This window comes from Pongo abelii, chromosome 1 (genome assembly GCF_028885655.2).
Source record: "Pongo abelii isolate AG06213 chromosome 1, NHGRI_mPonAbe1-v2.0_pri, whole genome shotgun sequence".
Taxonomy (NCBI): domain Eukaryota; kingdom Metazoa; phylum Chordata; class Mammalia; order Primates; family Hominidae; genus Pongo; species Pongo abelii.
Window position 1 is genome coordinate 11,909,776 of NC_071985.2, and position 16,476 is coordinate 11,926,251.

At 36.5% G+C, this 16,476-nt stretch overlaps 1 protein-coding gene across 1 annotated transcript in view; it reads right to left on the reverse strand.

Moving 5' to 3' along the window:
- RYR2 (ryanodine receptor 2) overlaps nt 1-16,476 on the reverse strand; it is a 786,704-nt gene that overhangs the window by 505,508 nt on the left and 264,720 nt on the right. Inside the window, exon 3 of the mRNA XM_054561059.1 lies at nt 3,191-3,295. Coding sequence (XP_054417034.1) covers nt 3,191-3,295 — 105 coding nt within the window. The remainder of the gene's footprint in view (nt 1-3,190; nt 3,296-16,476) is intronic.

Consider the following 16,476-nt stretch of genomic DNA (forward strand, 5'->3'; position numbering starts at 1 on the left):
TCCTTAACCACAAAAGACAAAGGCAATGGTTCTAAATGGAAAATTTTTCCTCATCATCATCAAGTGTGTTTGTATTGCTATGTGCGTATAACATTTTGGACACGAAATAGTATAAGTATTATTTAATTTACTGAATTGTGTAAGAAATTAAAGAAGAATTATTAAATAAAAAAGAACAGGGCTTTGTAAAGAAAGTTGATTATGAAAGAGGTGGGAATCAGGGGAACACAAGGTTCTTTTTGATTCACTGTTCATCTGAAAGGAAAGAAATGATTTCATGAAAATTCGCATTACCTTCCCGACACACTTCATCCTAGGAAAAGTGGCTCTTCGTTTAAGCAAACTACACATGATTTATTAACCTGGAGATAGTAATTTGATTGATTAAAAAGATTCCCCATTAGGGTTCCATAATGAGTGTAAAGGGGACATTATAAGGCACTAGAAAAGATGATATTTGGAGTCCAGAAGACTTGGTTCCTACAAGTGCCAGCAGCATCCATGAGTCACATATCATCAGACATGATATTCAGCTGGTGCACACTCTTATGAATAAAACGGTTAAGTGGAAAATATCTATCCTTCTTGGTAAACAGTTGCTGCCCCAAGTCCCCACAGTGCTCCCTAACCCTGACCACCCCAGGGGTCCTCCAGGATCCCCCCTGTTGCTCAGGCTACCTCCAAATCCATAAATACGATAGAGACCTCCAGAACCCTTCCTCCAACGCTGTGGCTGGGGCTGTGCTAATTAACTGGCATCACCTGTGGCAAGCTCAGAATGAATATCATATTTCTGGGTATAATAAAAAATACTCAGCAGTATGACAGAAACTTTCATTTTTCCCTAATATACAGTACCCTGTTGAGCTATTTGACATTGGTTTCTTTCTAAAAGTTACTAATAACCAGAAATAGGTTTCAGCTTCATGCAATGTGTTTATTCCTTGTAGCAGTTTTTCCTCAAATTATACTTCCTAATTCATGTCTTATGGTAACTATACTGCGCTTTATAAAATAGTGTTCAACACATCACACAAATTACTACTTTATCTGTGATAGAGACATTCTAGAGAGTGAACAATTCAAAACTAAATTCAGCTAAATACAAATATTTGAGGAGATCCAGAAATTCTAACTAATAAATGTCCTGAAAACATAAATCCTAGAAGCTGGGTACAGTGTGGCATGCACCTGTAATCCTAGATATTCCAGAGACTGAGGCAGGAGGATTGCTTGAGCTCAGGAGCTCAAGATCAGCCTGGGCAATATAGCAAGACCCCATCTCAAAAAAACCATAAATCCTAAAACAGTATTTCAAATTACTTCCTATATTTCAAGAAACTTTGGAATTTGCCTAGCCCAACCTCATGATTTGAAGAAGATAAAAGATCTTCTCAAAGTTGTTAAATTTAAAAAATGCAACTTAGCAATAAAAAAATTAAATTTATGGCAATTTAGTTCTAAGTTGTTATCTATAAAGACAGATGAAATGGCAAGATGCATTTTTTAAATGCTAATGCCAAATAAAAATGATCTTTCTTTATAAAAGTGATTTTCATATCAAAGTTGATATGACTCAGGTATGTTTAAAAATCAGGAGGGGTTTTGTCAGGTAGAAATGAAACTAAATTGAGAATTGTTTTACTCTTTCATAACTTAAGCATGCCTGAGAAGGTTTACATGAAAGAATAGAAATTTTTAAAAGAAACTTTATATATTTTAATAATTTCAAACTTTGTTGTAAATAAAAAATGAACATGAAAAACTAAAATACTAAGCTTTTGTAAAATAAACTCCTAGTCTAATATCAAATAAAAATCACTAAAGTTTCTCTTCCCTACTTAATAGTATACTGCTAAAATTTAATTTAGAATTAATGCACAAATCAACTAAAGTCATAAGCTGCATAACACTAAAATTTTAAAAACTACAAGGCTGATGAAAATAATGTTACAACTGATCACTCATTTCTATGGATAATAATTTATATATTACCATTTTTTAATCTCTTTACTTATCCAGACCAGAGTAATGATTAATAACAACAGCAACATATAGATCAATAATGGCAAAATAAAATTTTCAGTTTTATCTCTGGAAATACTATACTTTATTAAACCATACACTGCAGTAATTACCATACCAAAAAATAAAAATTAAAAAACCAGGAAACAAAAAATTTGACCATTAATCCTCCTGCTTAATTCTAAACTTTAATAAATTGGTTAAGACTGGGTAACAGCCCAGATATCAGTCACAGGAAGTCTCATAGAAAATAAAATAACCAAACAGGCTTTGAAAGAAAAATACTTGCATTAGGAAACCACATAACAATTTCAGGGCTGGGTGCGGTGGCTCACGCCTGTAATCCCAGCACTTTGGGAGGCCGAGGTGGGCAGATCACGAGGTCAGGAGATCAAGACTATCCTGGCTAACATGGTGAAACCCCGTCTCTACTAAAAATACAAAAAAAAAAAAAAAAAAAAAGCCGAGTGTGGTGGTGGCAGGCGCCTGTAGTCCCAGCTACTCGGGAGGCTGAGGCAGGAGAATGGCATGAACCCGGGAGGCAGAGCTTGCAGTGAGCTGAGATCGTGCCACTGCACTCCAGCCTGGGCGACAGAGCCAGACTCCGTCTCAAAAAAAAAAAAAAAAAAAAAATTTCAATTTTCAGAGGAAAAGGATGAGCTGTTTGCAAAATTACAATAGACTAAGGCCATATCACCAAAATTTGGTTACTTAAAATATGTAACAGTGCCATGAAATTTTACTTTCCATGAAAAAGCTCAGAACATAGTCACATAGTGAGAGACATTTGAAAATGAAATAAAGGTTAATGACAAATAGCCATGCATAAAGCTATGAGTTAAAATAATAACAATAATAACATGTTATTACATACATGAAAATGTAATGAAACACAGAAATGCTCAAAGAAAGGTCGGTTTTAAACCACAGACATAAGCACGAGGCCTAGTGACACAGATCACATCAAGCTTGGATATATTTTTTTAGTTTTCAAGACACCACAAATATGCTAGATAAAGCAGAAAGTCAAACCTAAGGACATTCCAACTGAAAGGCATGGACTTATTTTAGCAAAAAGAAAATCTCTGACACCTGTGAAAGAAATTGTTCCTATAGTAGCTGAGCTCATTAAAATACTACAAGTCTACATAAATTGGGTACTTGCCCCTTCTGATTTCTCCACGGTGTTAGCCAGCATCTCCTGCAGCGCCCGGACAGAGAGGGACTGCTCCAGTACAAAGGTGCAGATGGAGAGGTCTGGGGGGACATTCTGCACAGAAAGAGGAAGAGCCGTCAGCAGCGTCATCTTCATCAAGCATCCAGTTTCTTTCTGAACCTTAGGAGGCTCCAGTTTCTTTCATAGAAAGAGTATTTGTCAACTTTCTACTGCAAGTTCCCCAGTCATCAAGAAACACTGTCATTACTCCTCATGTTTAATACATTTTAAAAACCAGAGATAGTGGCCGGGTGCAGTGGCTCACACCTGTAATCCCAGCACTCTGGGAGACCGAGGTGGGGGGATCACCTGAGGTCAGGAGTTTGAGTTCAGCCTGGTCAACATAGTGAAACCCCATCTCTGGTAAAAATACAAAAATTAGCCGGACGCAGTGGCACAAGCCTGTAATCCCAGCTACTCAGGAGGCTGAGGCTGGAGAATAGTTTGAACCCAAGAGGTGGAGGTTGCAGTTAGCCAAGATCACACCACTGCCCTCCAGACCTGGCAACAGAGCGACTCCGTCTCAAAAACAACAACAACAACAAAAACACAGATAGCAACAGCTGCCATTTGTTGAGTAACAATAACAGCTCTGAAAATGTAAGAAGACACAGCTTACTCTGATATGCATTGCCCTGGGAGCTGTATCTATAATTCCTGTGGTCGTCTATAGTAAGGATTATTACTATCACTTGTGTGAACAGGATAAACAGAGAAGTTAGATTCCTTTTCCAAAGTCACAGAGTTATAAAATTTTCACGCTAAGGATTAAAATCCAGATTTTTCTGACTCTCATACATTCATTTCTAACTTACCAGTCTGCTGATAAAAAAAATTAAAGAACAGAAAAATAACAGTTATCTCAAATTAATATTAAAGATAAGCAAATATAAAACTGAATTAGTATAAAATATTCACAGACACAGTTTTCTCCTTATCTGCAAAGATAGCGATTACTTTGTTTTATTCAAGTTGGATGCTATATTTTGCCTCTAACTTGGTCCTGTTCTGTGTGTATGTGTATTGCTTTATTTTTTCATCCTCCATTCGTTTTCTTTTTTTCTCTTGCTCTTAAACTGCTATCTCAATCAATACACCACAAATTCTCAGAATCACAACTCTCAGGAGGTGAAGGAACCAGGATAAGAATTGACTGGCTGTTCACGATTCAGGTGATGGGTGCACTAAAAGCCCAGACTTACCACTACACAATATATGCACGTAGGAGAGCTGTACTTGTACTTCCCGTATATTAACCTATATAAGTTTTAATTTTTTTTTTTTTTTTTTTTTTGAGATGGAGTCTCACTCTGTTGCCCAGGCTGGAGTGCAGTGGTGCGATTTCGGCTCACTGTAACCTCCACCTCCTGGAGTCAAGCAATTCTTCTGTCTCAGCCTCCCAAGTAGCTGGGACTACAGGCACGCACCACCAAGCCCAGCTTATTTTTGTATTTTTAGTAGAGACGGGGTTTCACCATGTTAGCCAGGATGATCTCGATCTCTTGACCTTGTGATCTGCCCTGCCTTGGCCTCCCAAAGTGCTGGGATTACAGGCATGAGCCACCGCATCGGGCCTTAATTTTTTTTAAATATAAAAAAAGGCACATGGCTGTTGTCCCAACTATTCAGAGGGCTGAGGCAGGAGGAATGCTTGGGCCCAGGAGTTTGAGGCTGCAGTAAGCCATGGTCACACCACTGTAGTGACAAAGCAAGACCCTGTTCTCAAAAAATAAAAATAAAATCGAAAAAAAGGAAGAAAATTCAGTTTGGGTGGTTAAATTGTGAGCGCATTTCTTTCTTTTCTTTCAGTTTATGGAAATGTTTTCCAATAAATAATAATAAATACTGAAAAAGAACTGATTGGTGAGTTAGAGAGAACCGTAAGTTACTAATCATGTATGCTTTCGCTTAGATAAGCAGGATCCAGTGTGCAGTCCAACCAGGTACAAGCAAATGTTCAATGGAGGATCTTCATATCAGAAGAACATTACAAATATATTAAACACAACATGTAAGCAAGTTATGCCTTCTTCGTAAGAAGAACATTGGGAGGATAAATTTGATAAGCTGATGCAATGCATCAACATTACAATTTACACTGCTTTAAGTTTTTATTAAATTGAACCTCTACCATTGGAATGATTTTTCATCACAGCATAAAATGATGCTTTATGGTTACAAGGAAAAATTAAGTACTAGAGTTCTAAAATTAAAGCTAAAATTATTTTATGGATAAATGATGCCCACAATAAGGCCACAAAGCTTACTCAGACCACACAAACCCCACTGGTTCCCATGTTTTGTTCTTTTTTTTGTTTTTGTTTTTGTTTTTTTTAAATAAAATTTCCTTCTCTGGCTTCTGCCATCCTCCTATCATAGGCTCCTGTTTACCCAACCCAATCACTTTCCATTCCTGCTCAGACAATTTCAGCCAGCAAAGAGTCCTCTCAAATTTGGCACAGCTAACTGCTTTTACACTCTGTGGTTGGACAGACAAGGGCTTTCTTTCTAAAATCCTCATATAAAAGTTCAAAGGCTAGGAAAAGGACTGTCTTCTACTATGGAATTTAGGAATACATACTCTTAAATTTCATTTTTAAAGTTCTAACCATACTAATTATAGTCTGTCCTCTTGAGATCAAGACAAAAAAAACTGTTAATGTAAGCGTTTATTTCATTTATATCCATTTAAAATGTGAGGGTTTATACTTTGGCACTGCTGAAAGGGCGCTATGTTATTAAATTATGTGCTGGCGAACTGACTTGAAAAAAATGCCTTGATTTGTAGCATTTGCCCATTTCTGTGGTGTAAATACTCCAATCACTGCTGATTTCAAAGTATCAAAGTTTACAAATTGGCTTACAAAAATCCAAAATATCTAACAATCAACTCTTAGCAGTTTCTAAGAGCTGTTTCCAGCATGCCATTAGACTGATTTCAGACCAATATTCATTAATTGCTTTAGAATCAGCATATCCTAATAGTTAAGAGCATGGATTCTATACAGAGACCACCTAAGCAAAAATACTGGCCTCCTTACTCATTAGCTGTTAACTTTTATAATCTTTGGTTTCCTTCCCTAAAAAATATTGGATAATAATTATACCCTTCTCATAGGGTTGTTATGAATAAATGAAATAATATATGTAGAGAGCTTATCACAGTGTCAAGAATATAAAAAGAACTAAAAATAAGTGAGCTATTATCATTAGTTTTGCATATCGTAATTCCTCTCCATTTCTGGAAATTACGAAGCACCACTTGTTTCTTAAAATCGGTTCTTGCATGGATTCTACTTCGCACAAATAGTGTTTGAAAACACAAATCTATAATTATGCACCTGTTCATAACATCCAAAATGTTCCAGTATTGTCAAGAAAAGACAATTTCTGGTAACATTTAAAACTTTACATTCTGGGTGTATTTAAATTGTTTCATGCCTTCACTTAGATCAAAATGTTAAAGTAAGGATTGCTGTAATATCTCACATTATTTTAAAAATCCTTGAAAACCACATGGGTTTCAAAACGAATTAATCCTATCAAATGAATTTGATTTTTCCACAGAGTAATGAGCCTGCTACAGCTATTTTTTCAGATCGTGGGAGTTAGCATAAATAAACACGCCAACAATCTTCAAAGGCAATTCTCTGTGTCTTACAAACGCCACCCATTTTGTTCTGAGTCATCTTCACCATGCTTTCTCTTTCTCTTTGTACCCAGCTCCCCCTACACACACAAATGTAATAGAAAAGCTGAGACAGTAAAAAAAAAAAAAAAAAATTGTGTTTACCTTTCAGGAAAACTTAATACACATCAGAGATTTGTAGTGTTGTCTGTTTTGCTCTAAAGAAAAATGGTCTAGTTATTTTAAATAACAGAATCATCAGCATAATTCGGTACCTTTTAAAGTCAACAACTAAAAGTATTTCTTCATTTAGATGTCTATTTCTTCAAATAACATTGAAATTTGTACAGTTATACCCATGGTACCACGTCAGGCCTTTGTTCCCACTTCCCAAAAATAAAGCAGCATCACTGGAAAATAAAGGGTCTCATTCATTCATCAAAGATCAGCTTCAATAAATGGCCCCAAACCAAAATGACTCCTAATGCCAGGAATGGAAGATAAGGTAAAACATTTTACAAACATGTGGAGTAGAGGCTCCCATTTGCAAGTATTTGCAAATTATCATCTTTTCCTTAGTCTTAATTTGTTTTTGCTCAAGTCTTATTACTGAGAAAGTTAATTTTTAGAACTTCAATGTGAAAGAACGTTCCTTGTCCTTACTGTGAGTGTGCTCCCAAATCATGAGAACTTTCATATAGTATGCTCTGCATTGTAAGTGCTTCGAAATACTCAGATCACATCAGAACACAAAACCAAAAACTGCAGTTGAGCATGTTTACCTACCTGCCTCTTACACATTACATATGGCGTTTACCTGTAATGCAAAATTAAATCAGAGAAAGAGATTCAGTCTATCTAAACGTCTGTGTCTGTCTATTCTACCCAGAATAGTGCCCAAAGCAAGCCCGCAGGAGGTTAATAATACTTTTTATATGGAGACAACACCAATTTTATCAGAATATGTATACTTTGGGAAAGGTAACAGACTTTAAGCCAGCAGCACGGCTGTGTGCCTTTTCTTCTTCTTCTTTTTTTTTTTTTAAATACAAACTGGTCACCATCCTCCCCTGCCTGGCAAACACTGTATAGTCTTAAAGGGGGAAAAAAATCTCAAGAATAACCACAAAACAGCATCTGGCTTTGCTGGCTCTGGAGAGGCTATGTAAAAATCAGTTAGGGTTTCCAACCGAAGTATCCATCAACTATTTGGCTTCCAGAGTTGTATCTGCCTAACTCACTTAAAAACCTATTGAAACATGTCATTACCTTAACTGAATAACAGCCAATAATTTAGGACTATATAAGCCACATTAAGCCACCATCCTTCTGATTATTACTGTGTAAAAACTGCATACTAATAAACTACTCCATTTCACATCCTGATGCCTTTGCTTATATTTTTTTCTCCCTCGGCGTGCAGGTCCCCACCTATGCACACTACTTCATATTTTTAAATCACACGTAAAATCACACATAAAAACATCTCCTTGTAGGGACGTCAAACAACACTGAAAAACTGAAAATTCTCTTTCCAAATTTAATTATACTCACTTTCCCTTTATAGTGTGCATATTTCCAGTCCTTTTTCTTTTTTTTGTTTTGTTTTGTTTTTGTTTTTGTTTTTGAGACAGAGTCTCGCTCTGTCACCCAGGCTACAGTGCAGTGGTACGATCTCGGCTCACTGCAAGCTCCTCTACCCACGTTCACACCATTCTCCTGCCTCAGCCTCCTGAGTAGCTGGGACTACAGGCGCCCAACACCACGCCTGGCTAAATTTTTGTATTTTTAGTAGAGACGGGGTTTCATCATGTTAGCCAGGATGGTCTCGATCTCCTGACTTCATGATCCACCTGCCTCGGCCTCCCAAAGTGCTGGGATTACAGGCCACCGCGCCCAGCCTATTTCCAGTCCTTTTTCTATGCATTTACATGTATATATACACTATGTATTCATAGCAGTAGAAGCATTCATAGCATGTAGAAATATATAGATTAGCTTTTTCCATTAACGGATCATGCTATATAAATTACCATTTTTAAATTTGCTGATATGTCCTGGAGATCACTGTCTGCCAGCAAAGATAGATCTACTTCATCAGCATGACTGTTACAGAATCTAGATACACCATATTCCTGCTGAAGATTAATCCGCGTGTTCTGCCACGCAACACTATTATTCAGCTTGGATCCCACTCCACCTCATGACCACCAGCAGCAGCAGCAGCTCTAATACAATGACTTCCACAAAGAAAATGTTCAATGTTTGATGAACTATCCTCAAACTATGATTTCATCTATTTCTGAAAAATTAAAGAGATGCACATACACTATAGGGATATAGGCAGTTAGAGCCCTAATGACAAATCTGCTTTTGGTTTGGCTGTTTTGTTAACCTTAGGTTTCTAGCACAAAAGCAAACAAGTTAACTATGCTTTTTACACTGCCTTTCAATTGGGCTCCAAGTGACCTTTGACATAACACAGGTATCTCAAAATGTATTTTGCAAATTAATGATGTAGTTAATGTTGACAGTTTGACAGCAGTAAATCACTGTAGCAGGAACATGGAATTCAGATCTGATGGGTAACTAGCCAAGATACCTTAGGGGAGTCGGGCTGAGCTTCCCTACCTATGAAGTGGAAAAATACTTATCCAACTTCAAAGAGATCGAAAGAAGAAAATCAATGCATGATAACCTGGACAATGCCAATAAGTTATAATTTTATCTGCCTAATTTAAGAAAACCCTAAATCAGATTGAGAGCTCAGAATCAGAGAGATATAAATTGAGAGAAAAGCTGTTCTTCCACCAAGAGATGTGAAAACAGTATACTTTAAAACAGAGCAGATGGTCTGAAGTTGAGGCAGGTTTGTTTTTGCTTAGGCGCCCATCTGCTGTGTGGCCTTCAGGAAGGCACTGTAACTGTTGAGGGTCAACTTCTCCCCGAATGATGGGGGTATCAGATTCTATGTCCTCCAAAAGATAAAGTGGTGGCTGTTGTTTTAATTTACCAACTAGAGACATGAACCAGGCAAAATGTCACTTACCAGATGGGGAATAATATCCTTTAAAATGTTTATATATTCTCCAGTGACAAAAAAAACCATGGTGTTGTATCCCATTGACTTGTAGGAAATACTGTAGAAAGGAAGTAACAGGCAAGATCTAAGAAAAATCTTAGTTCACTTTTTCCTCTTTACATTGCTTCAAAACCCCAATCATAACATTACACCATATTCCCAGTTTGGAAATATTATTTCCAGAGTTTCACACTTTGGGCTGTTCATAGTTCTGGGTAGTTTTTCTTGTCATGTTCTTTTTCCCTTCATCCCACTTTGCACCAGAGGTTAACATTATTGCCTCCCAGAAGGAAAGATTTTTCCTGTGTCCACTCATTCGTTCAGGTCAGCTTTTTGAAAGACAAGGCTAAATGTGATCCTAACAAATGAAGGTGATGTCTCTGGGTTTTCCCCGGTCTTAAATCCTTTGAATCTTCAGAAACACTCAAGTCATTCCCTTGGCATTCTTGACAATAGAAAGGTCCAGGTGGGAGAGGATATAATAGCAGGTTTAAATGAGTGGTAATTAGCAGTACATTGCTGCTACAAAGAGCCACAGCTGTGCCAACTTAGCAGCTAATTATGAAAATCCCTAGTGAATTAGTAGCATCCCATATGGTTTGCTCAGTGTTCATTTTGCTCCTTGACATGCATCTTTCATAATACAACATCCTTTAATATTAAGTAGATAGGCCAATTTGTCTGATTTTTACAATTATTTTAAAATTCAAATGACTCAGATTTGTCAGTGCAAACCTAGAAGGTACACTCATTTGATGAACCATTCCATAATACCTCTCTAATTCTAATGTTTGCTCTAGTCAAATCAGTTCACACGTATCTTGAGAGGGAGCCATTGTTGATGTGCATACAATTACATGGAACTTTGCAAGCAAAACACTCAAAGACAAAGCAGAAAAGAGACTTCTGCTATGAATTGAGCCTCAAGATACTATGTATCTTGAAAGTCATATATGCAAACTAATGGTTCATCTGATGTAGTTTCCTGCCTCTCAACATTGCTAATTCAAACTCACTTCAGGCAGACTGGTTTCTATCTTTTTATTCATGATTTAAAAAAATCACAATCTCAATAAAAGCTCCACATACCAACTCTCTGGAAAACAAGTATCCCGAACAAGTATATCAGAATTATGTTTTGAAAAGTGGAGCTCTAGGTTGAGAAATCTGCTATTTGAACAGTTATGGAGTCCTACTACTAAATTCAGAGAGTTTAGAGATGTTTGAATAAATGTATGAATAAATGGACAAATAACACACCACAGAACAAACAAATAAATGGAAATATTTGAACGACTGTTGCAGTTCCTCTAGCCACAAATTACTTTGGAGCAAATTTTCACTCTTTACTCAAAAGAGGTTTTTAAAAAAAAAAAAAAAAAATTAACACTACACATAAACACACACGTGTGTGGGTGTTTCTTACATATGTAGGAAGTATCTCATCCTACATGTTAGCATATTCATGATAACAAGGATCAGCAATAACTAAGACAAAAATAATGTATGGCTTAAGTATTTGTGAGTCACAAATACTTGTTATTTGCAGTAATATCTCAGCTTTGCCATCTGCAGGATCTCAGTGGAACACAGATTGAACACACTTGATAGAGCCTTCAGTGGACATTTCTGATGAGCAACAGTGTTGTCTCTAGGGAGTTCTGTGACAGGGATATTTTGTAGAATCCATTCATAAGTTTCTTGCCTGAAATATTATCTGGGACAAAAATTATCTTTTACAGTAACCAGGTCAACTTAATTGTCTGGAATATGACCTTTGCCACAACAGCCATAGTCCCTTGTCTCATACCCTCCTTGAGGAAGGAAAAATAATTCACACAAACACAGAGATGAGGGCAACCAACAGATTCCGACTTGTCTAGAGTTTCACAAAAAGTCAAAAGGAGAAGAGAAAAGCAAAGACAGTAAGTATGGCTTCCACAATTAAAGTTGTGTAGGTTATAAGATGATGTCTTCAAATTCAATTAATTATGTAATATAGTGCAGATTCATTCAGGCATAACCATACAAATACCAACCATCTCACTGTCTGCAGGTGTCTCATTCTGTGAAAATGAGCTGGATTAATTTCATCTAAATTAATTTGAAATGGCAAGAGCTAAATTAATTACTCAGTATCAGTTTGAACAAATCAAGCTGAAATCAACTCAGTAACATTGAAACTGTTCTTATAAAATTAATAAAATTAAATTGCTAGGTTTTTCAATAAAAGCATACACTTTGAGTAGAAGCATAGCTAAGCATTAACCAGCCTGCCCTATAGTCCACTTCCTTATAGGTACTTACTGCTTAAAAATCACGTAGCCCTTGTTACAAGGTCCTTATTTCTGTAGATAACATCCTTAACATTAAGAAGCCTCATGTTTCTCATGTTGAGATATTTTCAGATCCTGTATTCCACTGACATCAGCCAGTCTGAAGATCCCCTCTAAAGAACTTACTCAACATAAGAATACAGTTTATGACTTCATCCCCACTGCCCTAACTAATCAGCAGCCCTCAGCTCCTCAGCCCTCTACCTACCAAAATTCCCTTAAAAAGCCTAGTCCAGTATCCCTCCGGGAAGAGGATTTGAGGTTCCCTCCCACCTCCTCATTTGGCTGCCATTCAATTATTAAACTCTTTCTCTGCTGCAACACCCGTTATTTCTGTGTGCTGGTCTGTTATCACTCAATGACATTGAACCTGGTGGTCCTCTACCAATATCCTTGGTCCACTTTCCTAAGTTGTGTTTAAAACACATAAATTCTAGTCACATAAGTATATCGGAATCATGTTCTGGGAAGTTGGGCTCCAAGTTAAGAAATCTGTTATTTAAAAAATAATGAAGTATAATAAAAACCAGAAACTCCAAGCAGACTCAGACTGAGACATTCAACACCTTGGAATTCTTGCCAGGAATTGTACTAGCATGAAATTTCTATGCAGTTTCAAGAATATAAAAAATGTAGAGACAATTATACAAGTAATAATAGCTATATCACTTTTTAAGGGTCCTCTTTGTGCTAAGTCCTAATTCTCATCATGAAGTAAGTATTATTATCCCCACTTTAGAAATGAGTAACCAGTGAATCACAAAACTGAATGGCACGCCCTAAGCCAGAAACTATTAAAAGACCTATCTGCTTAGCCTAAAACTCATACCAGACTGCCTTCCTCAAGGTCATATCAGCCTGCCTCCCAGTTGTTTTCTTTATATTGCCCTGTCCATTTGTGGTAAAATTTGTGATTGATAAAAAAACAAAAAAAACAAACAAAAAAACACCTAAATGTGACAGTGAGCCTGCCCTAAAAAAGCACACACGCGCGCACACACACACACACACACACACACACACACAGAGAGAGAATGGAGTCACGAATACCCCATACTCCATGACTTTGGCTTAAGGGCCATTTTAGAAGCTGGTAGCCTCATATGAGCTCCTCTGGGAATGTACTAGCAGGAGCAAAAGTGCTGGAAGGCAATAATACTGTGATCCTGTCTGGATGGATGTGCTATAGATATATTTAAATACAGAGGGCTTTCCTTTGCTGACTGCAGGTGAGTCACCACTTCCATAGGAGATACAATATTTTCTGGTCGAACAATCTTGATGATAGAATTATATATGGTGTAATTAAACAACTAGGTCAGGTTATATACCTTAGGATATGAGGCCCAGGAATGCTATATGGAATTGAAACTAGAGCTGTATTTGTGAGATGTGACTGTGACTTAACAGCAGGTGATCTGGAGATACTTCAGAGTCCTATTAATCCTTATAGATGATAAACCTATAGCTGAAGCTAATGGAACACAAAAAATACAGTAACCAAAAAGTCCATCTCACTTAACACATAATTCGGCTCTGAAGGAGTTTATAGGTAATACAAAGAAATCAAAGAATAGTTTTGAAAGATAACTCTAGAAGCTGAGTACCTGATAAGATACAGCCATAACGTAACACTTTTTTATGCTGAAGGATCAATTCAGGATAGATAAAAATATTTATAAGCTGCATTTTTTAAATAAATTATATGCACCTCCCCCCATGACCAAGTGAGAAGGTTGGCAAATCTTCTCCTTAAAAAGCCAGCTGGATAAAATTGACAAAAACAACACTTTCAGAGCTGTGGAAATTAACCAAAGGCATACAAAAATATAAGAAACTTTTATGCTTAAAAACTGCCACAATTTGGGTAAGAACAGTAAATCTGTGGTGTTCTTTCCTGGGGCTACTCCCATCTCCCCACAGCTCGGCTAATGTGGAGGTTCTACCATGTAATGGCATAGGCTAGCTGTGAAGACCAGTAGCTGTGCCACCTTGTCAAAGGGAACTCACTTGATTTGGAGCAGATGCCATGCACACTGCACAATCTATGAAAGTGACACATCCCAGGGAGGTCCAACAGATCTGCTAGCACACACCTGGTGATCCTCTACCAACTCTAACTCAGCATATTTTTGACTGAAGTTGCACATGTGCAAGAAAGACACCTAGGAACCAGCAGGAAGTAAATCTTGGTAGACTTGAAAATGACCTGAACTTCTTATACATTTCCTTATCCACGGACAGGTCGGCTGGTAGAGGGCTAAAAACTTACTCCTCAAAGTGTCTGACCACAATCTCTGTACCATCATTACCTAAACTCTAAGCTATGAAGGAATAGGGAAGTCCCTAGAAAGCTAGTCTTAAAATAAAAACAAGAATAATTTTTTAAAACATTAAGCAATGACATTATTGGCCACACATCAAGGAGAGGCATGTCACAGACTCAGCTCAGACAATTTACTAAACAAAGAAAAAATAAACAAAACCCAGCAACAACAACCTTCAGTAGGGACATAGAATTCAGCATTGTTATATTATCTAAAATGTCCAGTTTTAACAAAAAATTATGACACAGACAATAAAAACCCAGGAAAGTGTAACCCATCCTGTGGGGAAAACATAGTCTTGAGAAACTCTCTGAGTGTCTTGACAAAGGAATTTAGCAGGCAAAGGCTTCAAGGCAGCTATTATAAATATGTTTAAAGAACTAAAGGAAAGCATGCTTTAAAAATTGAAGTATGGAAACAATGAATCAACCAATAGAAATTATCAAAAAGGATGCAAAAATTACAAAAATAAACCAAATGGAAATTCTGTATTTGAATACAATAACTAAAATAATAAATATACTAAAGGGGTTCAACTGCAGATTGAAGAAGAATCAGTGATAGGTTATCCAAAATTATGCAATCTGAAGTACACAGAAAAAAAAATCATTGACAAAAAAATGCCCACGCCTCAGAAACCAGTGAGACAATGTCAAGTACATCAATATACGTGTAATGGGAGTCTCAAAAGAATAGGAGAGAAAGAAGCGGACAGAAAAATGCATTTAAAGAAATAATTAATGGCCTCAAACTTCCAAATTTGATGAAAAATATTAGTTTACATATCTAAGTAGCACAACAAACCTCAAGCAGGATAAATACAAAGAGATCCACACTCAGACACACTGCAGTCAAACTGTTTGCATGACAGTCAGACAAAAATAGAAGCATCTAAAGCAGTAAGAGAAAAATAATACACATCCCATCAAATGGATATATGATTAATGGCTGACTTTTCATCTGACAAAAGAGAAGACAGAAGGCAGTGAGATGACAAAGAACCAAAAGAAAAAAAACTTTCAATCAAAAATCTCATATCCCATCTTTCAAAAGATGAAGGCAAAATAGACATTTTCAGATAAACAAAGACTGAGAATTTGTTCCTATCACAGTTAAATACAAAAGGAAGTTCTGAAGGAGGTTCCTTCAATTCCAAAGAAATAAATAAAAAATGTCAGAAATTGAAAATGTGTGGATTAACATAGAAGACTCTAGAAAATTTATTTCTTAACATCTTTAAAAGACATAAGAATGTATAAAGAAATAGTTACATAGTTATAATAGTATCTTACTAGGTTTGGAACATATATGTATGATGTATGGGTGTATATGTTGCAAAAAAAGAGTACGAAGGAAGGGAAAGGGAATGAAGCTATGTTGGAGCAGGTTTTCTATCTTTTACTGGAATTAAATGAATATTATTCTGAAGTAGACTGTGAAGTTATGATGTTAAGATGAATTAAAATTACACATATTGCAATCCCCGAGTACATAAGAATTAAGAGCATAACTCAAAAAATACATAGTAAAAAAATCAACAGAGGTTTCAAAATGGCACGCTATTTTGCACAAAAGAAAGCAATGATGGAGAAATAGAGGTACAAAAAATACAGCAGGCATATGAAAAAACAACATGGCAAATGCAAATCCAGTTATATTAATATCACACAAAATATGTATGTTCTAAACACTATCAAAATGTAGAGGTTGTCAGGATAAAAAATATGATCTAACTGTATGCTCTCTATAATAGACACATCATAGATTAAAAACCACAAATAGGTTGAATGTAAAAGAACACAAAAAAAATGCATATCATGAAAACATTAACCATAAGAGGTGAAATAGCTACATCCGGTCAC